The 18,017-nt window shown below is 37.7% G+C and overlaps 1 protein-coding gene across 2 annotated transcripts in view; it reads left to right on the top strand.

Annotated features, from left to right (window-relative positions):
• The window catches only part of Smarcad1 (SWI/SNF-related, matrix-associated actin-dependent regulator of chromatin, subfamily a, containing DEAD/H box 1), a 61,887-nt gene extending 45,874 nt beyond the window's left edge, over positions 1-16,013 (top strand). For both annotated transcript variants that reach the window (XM_048333463.1, XM_048333464.1), the window contains exons 12-24: positions 926-1,025; positions 2,089-2,148; positions 2,255-2,330; positions 3,210-3,345; positions 4,127-4,264; positions 4,773-4,868; positions 4,961-5,078; positions 5,744-5,865; positions 7,147-7,335; positions 8,491-8,609; positions 9,904-10,086; positions 11,832-11,941; positions 14,235-16,013. In XM_048333463.1, the coding sequence (XP_048189420.1) occupies positions 926-1,025; positions 2,089-2,148; positions 2,255-2,330; positions 3,210-3,345; positions 4,127-4,264; positions 4,773-4,868; positions 4,961-5,078; positions 5,744-5,865; positions 7,147-7,335; positions 8,491-8,609; positions 9,904-10,086; positions 11,832-11,941; positions 14,235-14,296 (1,509 nt within the window). In that variant the 3' untranslated portion in view covers positions 14,297-16,013. The remainder of the gene's footprint in view (positions 1-925; positions 1,026-2,088; positions 2,149-2,254; positions 2,331-3,209; positions 3,346-4,126; positions 4,265-4,772; positions 4,869-4,960; positions 5,079-5,743; positions 5,866-7,146; positions 7,336-8,490; positions 8,610-9,903; positions 10,087-11,831; positions 11,942-14,234) is intronic.
• Positions 16,014-18,017: the final 2,004 nt, after the last annotated feature.

Genomic DNA, 18,017 nt, shown 5'->3' with positions numbered 1-18,017 from the left:
GCTCAAGTGAAAAGAAGCCAGGGACAGTGCTCAGGCCCTGAGCCCAAGGCCCAGAACTGGCCAAAACAACAACAACAAAATAATAATAATAATAATTTGTGGAAGGATACAATTCTATTCATAATAGCTAGGTATGCTTTAGCACCCTGAGGTGGTAAACCTTAGTTGTCCTTTGTTAATTAAACCAATATTTTATTGATATCTAAGTTTGCTTGCTGAAAAATGCAGAAATGTGCAGTTTAGTGACCTTTCATATCCTGCACTATCTTGACCACTACCTACAATGCTTCCAGACTTCTGGAATGATCCTTACGCTCCTTTTCCAGCCATTACCATCAATTTGGTTCATTTACTGCAACATAATGTTCCCACGGCTCATTTTTGTTATTCCATGTATAGTTGTTGGCTTTCTTCTTCCATTGCCATATGGCATGGTTATCTGTGTGTAACTATGCTGCAGTTTGCTTATCAGTTCTTACGGGGGGAATTGCAGGGTGACAGCCATGGCATATGTTTAACTCCAGTTAGTTATAGGACACAGTTCTCAAGCTGTCCTGTGCGCATTAAATATTTGCAATATATGAACAGCAGCCAAGATTATATCCTCTATGCAATTCAGAAATTCTTCCATACCGTGTCATGTATGAACCAGCAGTTAATATCCATGTATCTCGTCTATTAACTTCATTATTATTAACTTTGTTATTCTAGTTTCAGCATATTTGGCAATTATACTCAAATTTGTTTGAAAATTAATAACATAGTAGGAATTCTCAGTTGATTTATGGAAAATGAAAAATGAACACAACACAAACCCTTCTCCATTTGTAATTTCATATAGTGTGTGTGTGTGTGTATGTGTGTGTGTGTGTGTGTGTGTGTATTTTTCATTTAAAAATCATGCCTTTTGAACTTTGACTTTTAGGGCCTAGGAAAAACCATTCAAGCCATTGCATTCCTGGCTTACCTGTACCAGGAGGGCAATAAAGGCCCTCATCTCATTGTCGTCCCAGCTTCAACCATAGGTTTGTAATCATGGGGACAATGTGTTTATTTACTTCGTGGTGTCTTGTGTAGGTGCAAGCATGTATGGTTGCAGAGATGTGTGGTCTACTTGTTTTTTTCCTTTGTATCTTTGTGCGTGTGCATGTATATTTGATATGTATTTCAGTATTTCAGTCTTTTTCAAGAAAATAGTTCAGTATAAGCCTCCTAGTGCAGAAATAAAATGATTTATGACCTTTAAATCAAGAACCCTTTAAGCTCATTTATTTTTTAGTTTCATAATATTTTTGAAGTTATTGTTAAAAGAAGTAGTAAGTTGGCCTGCTTGCTTGCGTTTTCTTTCTCTCTCTCTCTCTCTCTCTCTCTCTCTTTCTCTCTCTGTGTTTCTTTCTCTCTCTCTCTCTCTCTACATAGCATTGGGGTTTGAACTAAGATTTTTGCTCTTGTTAGACAGATGTCCTACCACCAAATTCATCCCTCCAAGCTCTTTTTCCCCGGGTTATTTTTGAGATAATATCTTACTTCTTGGGCTGGAAATATGGCCTAGTGGCAAGAGTATTTGCCTCATATACATGAAGCCCTGGGTTTGATTCCCCAGCACCACATATATAGAAAATGGCCAGAAGTGGCGCTATGGCTCAAGTGGCAGAGAGCTAGCCTTGAGCAAAAAGAAGCCAGGGACAGTGCTCAGGCCCAGGCTGGCAAAAAAAAAAAAAAAAAGATCTTACTTCTTGCTCAGCTGGCTTAGAACCACAGTCTTCACCTCATGAGTATCTGGGATTATAGGTGTGGGCCACCATGCTCAGTTTGTTTGCCTTTTTTCCTTCCTTCTTTCTTTCCTTCTTCCTTCCTTCTTCCTTCCTTTCCTCTTACCCTTCCTGTCTATCCCTGTTAACATTATTTCTAAATTTGATGTGCAAGTTTCTACTTATAAATGTAAAATAAAAACCATCTCTTTAAATTGGAAGTTAACAATCACATAATCATAAGGAGTCAGTGATAGAGCCAAAATCACTGTTTGTAACAGAATAACTTTTCATGCCTCTACTGTAGTAGATGAAAGTAATCTCTTCTGTTTTATAGATAACTGGTTAAGAGAAGTTAACTTGTGGTGCCCCACTTTAAACGTGCTCTGTTATTATGGTAAGAACTTGTTTTGTTTTTGAAGTTGGGAATTCCCTTCAAATTAAAATACCTAATGAAGCCCAATAAATACAATCAAAATCTGTGCCTTATTTTCAAATTCTAGGTTCTCAAGAAGAGCGTAAACAAATTAGATTTAACATTCATAGTAAATATGAAGACTACAATGTAATTGTTACCACGTAAGTAATGAGACATGTTTTGGGAGGTGGAGAGGATTTGAGCACACTCTAAATTGTGTGTGTAGGTGTGATAATATATCAGAGCACTTAGGATATGAACTATAGAGCCAAAGCAATGGAGTAATTTGTAATGAAGATTAAGGTACTTTTTTCATTGGGTTTGTAAGGTTCTTGCTAGCATATCAGGCTATTAGTGATGCAAAAGGTTTTGTCCACATCATTGAGAATTCTTTTAAAGTAAAATTTGAGATGCCTCGCCAAGTTTTATATTTTTAACTTGCAAATAAATGTTAATAATACGTAATGAAACCTCATTTTCCCAATGAAACATTTGAGTTAGGACAGAAAAAGGATAAAAAAAAAATTCCATTGAACAGTAATCTACAATTTGGTAATAACTTTGCTATAACTAGCTCATGGGGAATTTAATGCTCTTGTTGCATTATTTATTATGTGGTTATTTAAAAATCCCTTTAAAAACTGTTTTGTTTCTCAGTACTACCTTCTATAAGGGCCTGTCCTTAAAATAATTCATCTAAAATTTCATCTCTTTAGGACTCCCTATGTCCTTAAAATATTAAAGTCAAATTGGACTTCTCTCAAGTGCACACAGAAGCAAACTGAAAGAACTGTAGGTTTCTTTTAGTTATTTAATGGCAGCTTTCATAACTTGGGTACATTTATGTGGATGATTATTAGATACAAACACATCAGGTTTTTTTTGCATACCAACTGGGCAATGTACCTTTCAGTACTACCTATTACAAGAAATATGTACATAAAAATAATTTTTAAAATATTTGCATGTCAGATGTCAGGACCTAAACTCCTAAAATGTTTTAATTGTAGGGTTGTTTTCTTTCTCTCTTTTGGTGACAGGTACAATTGTGCCATCAGCAGTTCTGATGACCGTAGTCTGTTTCGTCGGCTGAAACTTAATTATGCAATTTTTGATGAGGGCCACATGCTGAAGAATATGGGCTCTATACGCTACCAGCACCTTATGACAATTAACGTAAGGGAGTGTAAATGGTTCTGTGCTATGATAAAATGCTACATTGTGTAATTTCAAGTATATATAGTACTTCGTTTCAGTATTCAGTAAACGTTTTCAGTGATGGGCCAGTTAAATATTTTATACTTTGTGGGTCCCATGGCTCCTATCACATATTTGTTTTGTTCTTTTTAACATTTACTTTAAAATGGCGGAGCCATTCCTCATTTGTTGCATATGATCCTCAATTTCTATGACAAACTAAATATCAGATACAATTTATCTTTCATTATTTTATAAAAGTGTCGAGGACAGTTAATACTTAATAAGATTAGTAATTTTCACATTGTGCCTAATAACATAGCTAACAGTAGCAGACACCAGCTATCTAAAATGCTAGATTTTCATTGTGGAATAGTCAATGATTGATGTTTATTTGTTTGACTGTGGCAGCCCTGGAGCTTGAACTCAAGGCCTAGGTGCTGTCATTGAGCTTTTACACTCAAGGCTAGTGTTCTACAACTTGAGCCATAGCTCCACTTCTGTTTTTTTGAGTAGTTAATTAGATAAATGTCTCACAGTCTTTCCTGCCACCACTGGCTTGGAATTGTCATCCTCAGATCTCAGGCTCCTTAGTAGCTGGGATTATAGACATGATCCACCACTGCCTGGCATGTTAAAATGATAATGGTTTATAGTGGATATAGTTTCTCTCTGTTCACCTTAACTAGACAAGGTAGACAAAAAGATAATAGCTCTTAAAGAAAAAAACCTAATCTGAATTTTATATCTTTATTCACAGGCAAATAACCGCTTACTGCTCACAGGCACCCCTGTGCAGAACAACCTGTTAGAACTCATGTCCCTGTTGAATTTCGTTATGCCACACATGTTTAGTAGCAGTACCAGTGAAATTCGCAGGATGTTCTCTTCGAAGCCAGTAAGTGAACACGCGCACCCCAGTGTGCTACCCTTTGATCTGCGATGCTTCTCTCTTTTGTTTTTTTCTAGTGTATAAGCTTTCACTTGGGGTCATTTTCCACAGACTCAGAAGTTTTATTTCTCTTTTCCCTTCTCTTACAACTGCATAATTGATTTTATTTCATAATGGTTATTGCAGTAATCAGTTAATGAGCTAATTGGTCTGTTGGTTCTGAACACAGCCTTGTATTCAGTTCAGATTCATTACTTAAGTAGAGAACTTGAGATTGCCAATTATGAAACCTCAAAACATGTAAATGGAGCTTGAAGAAGGTTGTATCCTAGAATTTAAATTTGAGTTTCTAGGCTTCAGTTGTAACTCAGAGCACTTGATGTATGGCACTGAAAAAAAACAGTCAAATGTGAATTTCTATCTAGAATGAATTGAAATTCTCGTGAACTGTAATGCTATGTAGTTTTGATCATTTGATTCAAATTCTAAAGGGATGTGTTTTTATTTTGCTTAGAAGTCTGCAGATGAGCAAAGTATATATGAAAAAGAGAGGATAGCACATGCAAAACAAATTATAAAGCCATTCATTCTCAGAAGAGTAAAAGAAGAGGTAATACTTTATTTGGATGTTTTGGTTACAATTTTAAAATTCTATTTTCTTCTTTATTGGAAAGATCATCTTAAGCTATCTTTCTTTCTCAGGTTCTCAAGCAACTGCCCCCCAAGAAAGATCAAATTGAACTATGTACAATGTCAGAGAAGCAGGAGCAACTCTACGTGGGTCTTTTCAACAGAATGAAAAAATCTATCAATAACCTGGGTATACTCTGACTTTCAAAGTTTTGTGTGAAAAGTAATCTTGTACTACATTTTGTTCACTCCTAGGGTAAATTCACTGATTTTTAAAGTTGGTTGGAGCTGGGTGCTTGTGGCTCACACCTGTAATCTTAGCTACTCAGGAGGCTGAGATCTGATGATCATGGTTCAAAGCAGCCTGGGCAGGAAAGTTCATGAGACTTTATCTCCAATTAACCACCAGAAAACCAGAATTGGTGCTGTGGCTCAAGTGATAGAGTTCTAGCCTTGAGCTTAAGAGCTTAGAGACCCAGGACCTTAATTCAAGCGCCACAACCACCAAACAAACAAAAACCCATTAGTTGGGGTCAAGCACCTGTGCTGCAGGCCTATAATCCTAGCTGTAATCCTAGCTACGCAGGAGGCTGAATGTGAGGATCACAGTTTGAAGCCAGTCCCAGCAGGAAAGCCCATGAGACTTTTATCACCAATTAACCATCAAAATACTGGAAGCAAAAACACTTAGCTAGCCTTGGGCACAAAAGCTCAGGGACAATGCCCAGACCCTTGAGTTCAAGACATAGGACTGGCACACATAAACAAAAAAATTGAAAAAGTTTAAAGCCTATTTATGGTAAGCTACCACATTATGAATGTTGTAAATTTTAATATATACTCTTTGAACCACAGAAAAAAACACAGAAATGTGCAATGTCATGATGCAGTTGCGGAAAATGGCCAATCACCCTTTATTGCATCGCCAGTACTACACTGCTGAGAAACTGAGGGAAATGTCTCAGCTGATGCTGAAGGTAAGGGTTCTACATTATGCTAACAGCAGTGAATAATCAGGAGATTGGTTAGGTTCAGAGTCACACTGCTTAACAACCCATGGGAATATTAATCCTTTAACTCTGTATTTAGGAATATAGATTTTTTTTTCAATGTTGGACATGTAATTAGAGTTCTCAGCCATGCCAAACTGGCAACTCTACTACTGCAGTAGATCGCCAACCCTCCCTCTCCCCGCAAATAGTTTTTTTTGCAAGATTGAGAATTTGAGGGACACAAGAGCCAACAGAGACCAATAAAGTCAGCAATCAACAAATTATGGTCCTAGAGAAAATAGCTTTTTTTAAATAAAATAAAGCTTTTTTGAGTTTTTGACAGAAGTAGAATTTGAACTCAGGGCCTTGAGCCCACTGTGATCTTAAAATATAGTTTTATGATAACAACAATCATGCCCATTTGTTTGTGTGTGGTCCAGGTCTGGACTTAGGAAGAGTTGAATCACCACAACGTACATCCCCTTGCCTGCCAAGCCTAAAGTCTTCACTATCTGACCCTTTCTTTACAAGAGCAGTCTACCACTACCTGGGGTAGACTCTGTCTTTCTTTTTGTCCAGCATTTGTCCCAGTTAGTGACATTTCCTGTTCATTTTCTTGTTTTTGTTTCATCATTGTAGTCAATTTTAATTTCACCTTGCTCTTTGTTTACACCCACCCTATCTTAATATCCCCTACAGATCCATAAAGGGAGAACAACCCAGTTTTTAATTTTTTTTGTTATTTTAAGTGTACTATGGAAAACTTCAAACACATGTATAAGTAGAGAGAACTTCTGAAATCCTGTAATCACTGTATGAAACTGTGTAATGAAACCCTCTGCTCATGTAAATTTCAATATTCTAGTTAGCATTCAGGAATTATGTCATTTGTTATTTATACCCTCTACATTCTTTCACAGGACTAGTTTGAGCCAAATTGTAGGATAATTTTAAATATTTTATTTGTGAATTAATATTGAAATAAGACTAAAGCTAAAGGCTCACTTAATAAAGGTTTTTACATACGAAAATGTATTTTTATTGTAAATCAGCTGGAGCTGTTGTGAATATTGTTAGCAGTAGAATATTCAGATAATAAACATTAAATGTGTCGATATGAGTGTTAAATTCTTTGCTACAAGTGTTATTATAAAATGCTTGATTTAGGTGTTTTTTCAAAAGTGAAAGTTTTTATTGTTATTATTGTATTATCAGTTACTTCCATTTTGAAATGTGTTGTGTTTTGTTGCATTTTATTTTAAAAAGGAACCTACACATTGTGAGGCTAATCCCGACCTGATCTTTGAAGATATGGAAGTTATGACAGACTTTGAACTACATGTACTTTGTAAACAGTATCGACACATTAATAATTTCCAGTTAGACATGGATTTGATTTTAGATTCTGGAAAATTCCGAGCTTTAGGACGCATCTTATCTGAATTGAAACAGAAGGTATTAAAAAATTTTATTCCTTTTAAATTTTCTCAGTTAAACTTCTTAAAGCAGTTGGCATGACTTGACTTTCTTGAAGCTTTAGTCAATGTCTGTTCTACATTCTTCTAGGACCTATTGTTTTGAATATTTTCTCATTATATTAGGGTGTGTATTTATTTTCCTGATTATCTCTTTTTCCTCTTTGTGGAAACTTGAGAATAATAAAACTTAGACTACATCAAATTTTTATATCTCCAGTCCTGGGGTTTGGATTTAGGGACTGAGCACTGTCTCTGGCTTGTTTTTGCTCAAGGCTAGCACTCTACTACTTGAGCCACAGCATCAATTCCAGCTTTTTCTGTTTATGTGGTACTGAGGAATTGAACCCAGGGCTTTATGCATGCTAGGCAAGTACTCTACTGCTAAGCCACATTTCCAGCTCCCTGAATTGATGTTTTTAAAGAAATAATATTTGTGTGGGTGTGGGTGTCAGTTGTGGGGCTTGAACTCGGCCTGGGTGCTGTTCCTGAGCTCTTCAGCTCAAGGCTAGCGTTCTACCACTTGAGCCATAGCACTCCTTGTGCTTTCCTGGTGGTTCATTGGAGATATGAATCTCGTGGACTTTCGTGCTCATGCTGTCTTTAATCCAGGATCCTCAGATCTCAGCCTCCTGAGTAGCTAGAATTACTGGCCTGAGCCACTGGTGCCCAGTAAGAAATAATCTTATCATTATTTATATGTTGCAATCTGTCGTAATTACTTCAAAATGAAATAATTTTGTCAAAATTTTGACAATACCAGTTGTTAAATGGCTATTTTTGTTAATCAAATCACTTAAATTTATAAGATTGCCAAGCCAGTAGTAATTTGATGATTTCTTTTTTAAAAGGACATTAGTTGACTGTCATTAAAGAGAAAACTAAGAGTTAAATTTACTTTTGAAATTTCAAAGGGAATCTATTCATGTATAGGCTAAAATAGAAAATTTCTCAGGTGTCATCACTTGATTTTTATTAAAGAAACAATTGATGATTACCTACTTTTACTCTGAGGATTTTTCTGCCAAGTTGTCACTAGGGTAAAATGTAACACTTTTAATTGGCCTATCTAGACTTTAAATATTGTCTCGTGATTTTATTTTCCTATTTCTAATCCATGCATTTATTTTCACAGGGTGACAGAGTTGTGCTGTTTAGCCAATTTACCATGATGCTTGATATTTTAGAGGTTCTCTTAAAACATCATCAGCATAGGTACCTCAGATTAGATGGAAAGACTCAAATCTCTGAAAGGTGGGTATCAGCATTAGAACATCATTAATTACACATCAGCATTTAAAAGGTCTATAGTATTTCATAGAAATTTGTCATGTTGAGTCTTTATGTTTGGATATTTCAAATTATTAGGTAAAGTGAGGGAACATTCTTTTAACTTGTCTACCAAAAATACATGCAAATATATTTGGAAACAGTTGTGAAAACTATATATCATTTGTTTGAGTTTGTTTCTTGTTGTGCCAGTCCCAGGGCTTGAACTCAGACTGAGCACTGTCCCTAAGCTTGTTTTACTCAAGTCTAGCACTCTTCCACTTGAGCCACAGCTCCACTTATTACTTGTATGTGCTTAATTGGAGCTAAGAGTCTCAAGGACTTTCCTCATTGAACTGCAGTCCTCAGATCTTAGCCTTCTGAGTAGCTAGGGTTTCAGGTGTGAGCCACTGGTTTTGGCAGGATTCTGTAGTTTTAACATTCATTTCTTTAAAAAAAAATTACTTGAGTTTTAAAGCACTTTCTCTAAAACATGAATTTTAAGGTTACTTAAGCTTCATTTAAGTCTTCTGCTGGGGTTGAAGGCATGGCTTAGTTGGTAGAGCACCATCCAGTGAGAAAAAGTGTTAGGTACTGAATTCGAGTTCCAGTCTCAGACCAAAACAAAAAGACTTTTGTTGGGCTGGGGATATAGCCTAGTGGCAAGAGTGCCTGCCTCATATACACGAGGCCCTAGGTTCGATTCCCCAGCACCACATATACAGAAAACGGCCAGAAGCGGCGCTGTGGCTCAAGTGGCAGAGTGCTAGCCTTGAGCGGGAAGAAGCCAGGGACAGTGCTCAGGCCCTGAGTCCAAGGCCCAGGACTGGCCAAAAAAAAAAAAAAAAAGACTTTTGTTATCATCTAGTGATTTTTTTTTTGCTGCTGTATTAGCATAAGGGCAGAAAATATGCCAAAAGAGAATGCAGTGACCAGTGCAGGGTAATTTTCTAGTCTTGGGTTTGTCCAAGTGTATTGTCAACAAATAGTGGCTTGAAATACTATTAAAATTGAATGTGTCCCATTCAATCAAAGAATCAGAAGTCATCAGAGAACTAAAAAGAGTTCTTTACAATCTGTAATCAAATCTGAATGGCTGTGAGAGCGATAGTAAAGAGTTGATAACTTGAGGAGCTGCTTCAGTGCTGAGACGCCAGAAAAGTAACTGTGTACCAAGAATTTATATTGATTGACCTAAGGTTTCTTTCTCTATGATATGCTATTTTCTATTTTAATTCATATATATCTTTTAGTGAGATTTAATCTATTTGTCTTATAGGATTCATCTAATTGATGAGTTTAATACCGATATGGATATCTTTGTGTTTCTCTTGTCAACAAAAGCTGGTGGATTAGGAATAAATCTGACTTCAGCAAATGTTGTTATACTTCACGATATTGATTGCAATCCTTACAATGACAAGCAAGCAGAAGACAGATGCCATAGAGTGGGCCAGACAAAGTAAGTATTTTTGATTGAATTTGTTTTAATCAAATGCCAATTTAATTGGCATAGAATATTAGAATAGAGGGTGTTGGATGTCTTGCCTTGGTTTTAATTTTTTCAACAAGGTGTAGTTCCTGATGTATACACACACACACACACAATTATTTAGAGAATAGTTTCTGTAATCAAATGTGTAGATAAGACCTTATATATTTAATACAGTGTGTTTACCCTGTACAAATGGAAACAAATGCACACGCGCGCACACACACACACAATTGAATTTTTGGTAACTTTAGCCGTGCTGTCCACTTGGGAAAAAGTATCCCAGTTTGCCATGTTAAGTTGGAATTATTTAAAAATTAATAGCCAGGTTGGTCTAAAAAATGTTATACTGGCATACTTGCTACTGGCTATGTTGGGCACTGTTGCTACTGATTCTTCAGTAAAGATAACAAAACTTCCCATTCTCAAACCAAATAGTTTCAGAGTTTATGGAGTGAAATATTATCAGTGATCTAGCCACTTGGAAAATCAGTAGTTGAAGAGTTGCTTTTACCCTATTTTTTTAAGAGATAGATCTGGTCCATGCTAATAAATGATACTGTCTGGTAACTGGGCGTGTTGGTAGTGGTTCAGGTCTACAATGCCCGTGCTCAGGTGGGTCAAGAGTTCCAAGCCTGCCAGGTGAAAGAGCAAGACTATTCCTCAAAATACACGCATTCATACATAGTATATGTATAATTTGGCTACTTTGCTACCAGTTAGGAAATGGATTGAGTTGTAGATGATTTTTAAATGAAAGTTAATTTTGACATGCATCACAAGACTTTGAAGAGATTATTGCAGTTCAACTCTACTTTCCTTTTTTTTTTGTCTTTTTTTTGGCCAGTCCTGGGCCTTGGACTCGGGGCCTGAGCAAACCTTCCCTGGCTTCTTCCCGCTCAAGGCTAGCACTCTGCCACCTGAGCCACAGCGCCCCTTCTGGCCGTTTTCCATATATGTGGTGCTGGGGAATCGAACCCAGAGCCTCATGTGTAGGAGGCAAGCACTCTTGCCACTAGGCCATATTCCCAGCCCTCTACTTTTCTTTTGGCCAGTCCTGGGGCTTGAACTTAGGGCTCTGTTTTTGAGCCTCTTTGTACTCTCGGCTTAGTGCTCTACCACTTGAGTCACAGCACTGCTTCCAGTTTCTCTGAGTAGTTTACTGGAGATAAGAGTCTCATGGACTTTTCTGCTGAGGCTGGCTTTGAGCCACAATCCTCGAATCTCAACCTCCTCCTGAGTAGCTAGGATTACAGGCAGGAGCCAGCAGCGCCCAGCTCAACTCTGCTTTCATATGTAAGCAGCAAACACTTTGTCTTTCCAAAAGACAGTTGTATAAATTCATTGTACACCAGTTATCCATCATGTCCTGTTGTGGAGCTTTGTACTTCATTTCCTGCCTTACTATAAAAAGATTTTTTGTTTTGTTTTGTTTTTTGCCAGTCCTGAGGCTTGGACTCGGCTTGTGCACTGTCCCTGGCTTCTTTTTGCTCAAGGTTAGTGCTCTACCTTTTGAGCCACAGTGCCATTTCTGGCTTTTTCTGTTCATGTGGTGCTGAAGAATTGAACTCAGGGCTTCATGCATGGTAGGCAAGCACTCTACCACTACACCACATTCCCAACCCTTTAAGTTATTCTTATTGAAATGTTAGATGTGATTTACATGTATCCAAATAACTTCAGTAACCATTGGACATGTCTTGAATTTGTTTTAGAGAAGTACTAGTTATTAAATTAATAAGCCAAGGAACAATAGAAGAATCCATGCTAAAAATTAACCAGCAGAAGTTGAAACTAGAGCAGGACATGACTACAGTAGATGAAGGTAAGCTGTTTAATCTTAATGTTCATTAGCATATAAATTAGTCTTTCAAGAAGGTAAGAAAGATTCTTGAGCTCTTAGCCTCAGGCACACAGTTTTGGGTAAAAGAGAAGGTAAGCAGACATTTGTCAAAAGTACAAAGATATAAAAGATCAGTTTTGCCAGTTGATATAAGAAGGTTGATTTGGAGGAAATTCACCTCGCCCATCCCTTATCCCACCCTCGATAATCAGATTATCTCATGCATGAAATCTTTGAGTTTGGACGTAATTTTATTCACGGTTTTTTAAAAGTTTTTTTTTCACAGTTTTATGGTTTAAATCTGTATAAGTAATATTTATGAATTTAAAGTTTGAAAAATAGCAATGCATTTTATGACATTTATTAAGAATCCTGACATTTACACAGTTCTGTTTGACTAGGCAATATTTATTGAAAGAAACTGTTTGAACGTAGGCCCTTACATTCTTACTTAGCTTCTTTGCTTAAGGCTGGCGCTCTACCACTTCAGTCACATACACCTTCACTTCAACTTTTTGCTGGTTAATTGCAGATAAGGTTTTGTTTTATTCAGTTTTTAGTTATGATAAAGGTGATATACAGAGGGGTTATAGTTGCGTAAGTCAGGTAATGAGTACATTTCGTTTTGGACGATGTCACCCCTTCCCTCTCTCCCGGTTTTTTCCTCCCATCCCCACCCATGAGTTGTATAGTGTCTACTGAATACACTGCTGCATTGGGGATAAGGTTTTTTAGCCTATTCCTCTAAGTTACCACAATGCCATTTTTCCAGATCTATCTAAATTTCTTCCAGTTCTTTTCATTATTGTGTATGTGTGTGTGTATGTGTTGGTGGTCGTCGTGGGCCTGAACTCAGGGCCTGGGCGCTGTCCCTGAGCTCTTTTCCTCAAGGCTGGTGCTCTACCACTTTGAGCCACAGCTCTGCTCTGGTTTTCTGGTGTTTAATTGGAGATAAGTATTTTCCTGCTGAGGCTGGCTTTGAATCACCATCCTTTAGATCTCAGCCTCCTGGGAGCTAGGATTACAGGTATGAGCCACTAGCACCTGGCGATTTTTTTTTTTTAAAACCAGCATCCTTGACCTTTAAAATGTTACCTTATTTACAAGAGTCTCATTAACCTTTCCTTCTTTGCTTTTCCTACATTTCTCCTAGTATGGTGTCTGTACTCTTTGGATGAGTGTCAGCTTGGTTTCATGGGCTATTTTCAGTCTGTAGACAAGCTTGGAAGGCTGTCAGCAAATTCCTTTAGAGTTTGTATGATATTTTGTGTTATTGTACATACTCATGGCATTTCTAGGAAAGAGAACAGTTGATAAAAAGTACTTATTATTTTATGTTGAATTGGTATATTGTATGTTCAAGATGAAAGTGATTGGTTTTGCTGCTAGCCACATCTAATTTATGAAGTAATTCATAGCTTACAGATACTTACAGCAAGTATTTAAGTTAGTACATTTGTCATTGTCAGTAACCAGCAAATTAATAAGTCCATCATCAAATACCCTGAGTGCTTAATTGGATTAATCAAGATTGATTAGATTCTATATACTTGTGATAATGTTCTTACATCTTAGAAAATCCTAGTTGCATTAATCCTCATGGTATTCAAAACCTTGTTTTTGTGTATGAGCAAGTCCTACTGTGGGTCACTCTGTGTCTACCTTCCTGTTGTCCTTACAAGTATAAGTTAAGCTTTTTTGTGTGTGCTAGTCCTGGGGCTTGGGACTCAGGGCCTGAGCACTGTCCCCGGCTTCTTTTGGCTCAAGGCTAGCACTCTACCTATTGAGCCACAGCGCCACTTCTGGCTTTTTCTGTTTATATGGTGCTGGGGAATCGAACCCAGGGCTTCATGCATGCTAGGCAAGGACTCTACTACTAAGCCACATTCCCAGCCCCTAAATTAAACTTTTTATTTGGTAAGGATTCTGAGGCTTTCATTGTTATCCCCATTCAGTTATATAAATGCTTTGTTTTTAGCAAACATGAGAAGTTCCATGTGCTGCGTGAGTACTATATGATCCAAACTATTTCTCAGTACCTTTAACATCTCCATATGACTGTACCAAGTCAGAAACACCTTATGTTATATTGGAAGTGGGTGAAGAGGAGGTAACCTTAATGCATGTGGTGGGAAGGGAGAATCTGTAATGGAATGAGAGTGAAGCGAACAGACAATTGGAAGATAAATTGGAATTCACCAAGAAAAAATAAAATGCAGGAAGATACTATAATCACTGCTCTCTCAAATGTTTTCATGCACTTTCTGACCTGCAGGCGACGAAGGGAGTATGCCAGCCGACATAGCCACGTTACTAAAGGCGTCCATGGGCCTGTGAAGGGCGAGGTTGACGTCCTGACTGAGGAGGGAGTATCAACCGGGCACACTCAAGGACATTTGCATTATGATGACTTGACCATGGGGCTTATGAACATTTGTAACTTTTTATAATTTCCATATTACATTTCTCATAGTATGGACAATTTTTTGCCACTAACTGAATTCTCCAGATGCTCAGTGAAATTTCGTAAAAAAAAAAAAATCCACAAATACATAGTCCTGAAGACATTGAATAATCATTTTACAAAGCAGTTTTCTGAATGGGGATTAGTTGGTGATTGTTTGTAACAAATATGCTTAATGCTTTAGAAATGTCAGTATTTTTGTAATTATTTCTACCTCCAAATATATATATATATATTGTCTCTCACTGGATAACGTGTGTAGATTTTTACATGTGCCTTATTTGACAATGCTTTTGTCTTGTTTTTGCTTGTATCATTTGAAGTTTTTTATGATGTTAGTTTAAACTGTGCAGCACTGTAGGTCATATAGCCTTTTTTTTTTTTTTTTTTTTTGGAAGCAGATGTTCACCAATGTTAGCAAGAATTCAGCGTGAATTTAAAGGTGGCATTCCACCCACTAACTTCCCCCAGGTCCTCTCTGTACTTCTGTTAGAACGCATTTGTTTGGCTCAGCAGCGTGCTGACTAAAGAAGCTTTTACCTTGCTCCATGGATTAATTCCTTCTGTTTATTTCCCAACTGCGCTAGGGTGCGCTTTAACCCTGCCTGTCTTTGTGCATGTTTTTTTGTTGACTTCCTTCTCCTGGCTTTTGGTTCTCTCGAAACTGTTGTCCAGTCACTTCTCCAGTTCTCTGAGATACTTCTTATTATCATATATTCACAGACCAATGAAATGTTAGGCAGAACAGTTGCTTCCTAGCAGACTGGGTGTGACTTTGTATTGAGGCAGCACTAGGTACCGTATGGAGATAGGTCACTAAAATTCCTAGGAAAATATGATTTCACAGTTTCTAGGACTTCCAGTAACAGGACCACCTAATGAGAGAGCCGTTGTTCAATTCCAAGTAAATGTGGGTGACAAAGTGAAATTTAGAAGATGTAAAGAAAGTTGTCTAGTCGATATTTAACTCTTTACTAAAACTTTCTTTAAATTTTTGCCTGTCAGTCTATATTGCTGTTTTTATTACACATCAGTTTCTTTGTGTAACTTGTGAGTTTCCATGTGTTTTATTTGTATATGTAAATACCATTATAAATAAACTTAATTTATAAATCAAGGATGTGTTCATTATTGGAGCTCATACTTTAGAAAGGACATCCTAGCCTGAGAAGATGTTAGGTAAACCCTCTCAGCTTACAAGGTGACTGAAGATCTCACAGTGATTTCTTTCGATGTTACTGACTGAAACTCCTGCATCAGAAGACTTCTTGAAGGTGTACTGAATACATTTATACATTTCAACTTTACAGGGCTAAAAGGAATTGCAAATGTCAATACTACCTCCAGCTGCAGCACAGTACCCGAATCGCTTAGATCCATTGTTGAAAATACTGCCTTTCAAAGTCACATGGTGGATTTCTCCCAACGCTACTGTATTAATGTACCTTCAAGAATAGACTACTTTTGTTGTTGTTGTTGTTGTTCTTGGCGGCTGTCATAACCATATTTTCTCTAATGAAATGTAATTGGGTTCTCCCTGTAATGCTCTATTAATGTCTCTGGTTTAATAAAGATATTTGTGATCATAAAGTTGCATTTTTACACCCTTTTCAATAGTTTCTAACCTTCCTCTTTACTATCAAAAATGTATTGAGGGAAATGAGATCATCTTGTGTCCTGAAAATATATTAACTTTGTCCAAAAATGATACTTATTGATTTGGGTATATTCTTCCCCTGGCTGGTGTCAGCAAACATGGTATTGTTACCAGTAATGAACAAAGCCAAAGAGCAAACAAAGCCATTAGAGCATTGTCCTTTTTGCTTGTTTTTTATATAAATCTTAAATATTAATATTACTCCTTTAAGGAGTTGTTCCCAAGCCCCAAATAAAAAGCCTAGCTCCATAATGATGTACACATATAAAGGACTCTCCTATTTTTCCTGTGGAAAACAATGCAAGAAAAGCAATATAGGAATACCTTTCAGGGACTGGGAAGTGGCTTAGTGGTGGAGTGTTTACTTAGCATTCATGAAACCCTGGATTTGATTCCTCAGCACCACATAAACAAAAAGATGGAAATGGTGCAGTGGCTCAAGTGGTAGAGTGCGAGCCTTGAGCACAGAGAGGCTCTGTCAAGCCCAGGCCCTGAGTTCGAACCCCAGGATCACCACCCCCTGAAAAAAAAAAGTTTCTAGGATATCAACTTTAAATTTTTAATTTTGACTGAATTCTTGGGTATCAGCCCGTGTGTGTGTGTGTGTGTGTGTGTGTGTGTGTGTGTGTGTACACACATACTTGTATATTTGTCCGTGGTGGGGCTTGAACTCGGCCTGGGCGCTGTCCCTGAGCTCTTTAGCTCAAGGCTAGCACTCTACCACTTGAGCCACAGCACCACTTTCTATTTTCTGGTCATTAGTTGGAGATAAGAGTCTCATGGACTTTCTTGCCCAGGATGGCTTTGAACCACGATCCTCAGATCTCAACCTCCTGAGTAGCTAAGATTACAGGCATGAGCCACTGCCACCCAGCTCTTAACACATTTTAAAATGACAGAAACCATACCAGACATCTGGATTAATTTATAAATTTAGGGTGCCATTGCTGAGAAAATAGGTTGACTTGGTGAATGTGTCTCTCACCCTCTAATGATGCAGCAGTAGCTGATAGTTGAATTTTATTAGCAAGTGAACAGTGCTGTAAATTAATCACCCTCGTGTATATTTGTGTGTGAGTTGGTTAGAACATACTAATAATCCTTAGCAACAAGAAGAGTATGGTTTGGGGTTTCCATGAAGATTGACTATGTCTGAATCAGAGTCAGAACTCTTCCTACTACCTCCAACGTGCCTCTGCTGGTGGCATCTTCTGCACTTGTTTTAAGGTGGGGACAGTCACTCATCCACACCAGGCTAGTGCTTTTATGGACACCTGCTGTTTACATCTCCCCATCTTTACCAAACATCACAGAATGAAAGTGTTAGGACCATTTACATCTACATAATAGATAAATTGAAGCTTCCACTTGCTCAAGTTTTGGGAGTTTTGAATTGATGTTTAACATAAACAGGCAATAATTAGGACATCTCAAATGGTTTCAGAATCACCCTAGACTGCATGTGTCCCAAAGCTGCATAACAGGATAGCCATCCACCTCCAAATCTGAAAGATTCCACCCCTACAGTATGGAAGAGCTGGGCTTAATCTCACCAATGGCTCCTATTTCCAACATTTCTAAGGAGAATTGCCTTTAGAAGGGTTTTTCCTACTGCGGTGAATTGACTTCAGAGCCTCTGAAACTTCAATCCAAGCAAGCATTTATTAGTTCTGCTTTGGGGGAAGTTGATAGATACAAGTTTTGCATCACAGTACTGGGCTTATCAAACTAGCACGAAGTTTCTCAGCCACACTGAGGATGGATGCTCTGAGAGCTGTCTGGCCAATTTGTCAGGCGCAAATGGGACACACCCAGCACATCTGCAGTAATCATTTTAAATAAAGGCTATTGTCCCAGTGCTACGGGACTATCTGAGAAACCATTGCCATCCAACGTTCATAGTGTGCGATAGAATTCTGTTTTGGTCTTCAGTCTGA

Source organism: Perognathus longimembris, chromosome 24 (genome assembly GCF_023159225.1).
Source record: "Perognathus longimembris pacificus isolate PPM17 chromosome 24, ASM2315922v1, whole genome shotgun sequence".
NCBI lineage: Eukaryota > Metazoa > Chordata > Mammalia > Rodentia > Heteromyidae > Perognathus > Perognathus longimembris.
This window is presented reverse-complemented; position numbering and strand designations above follow the sequence as displayed.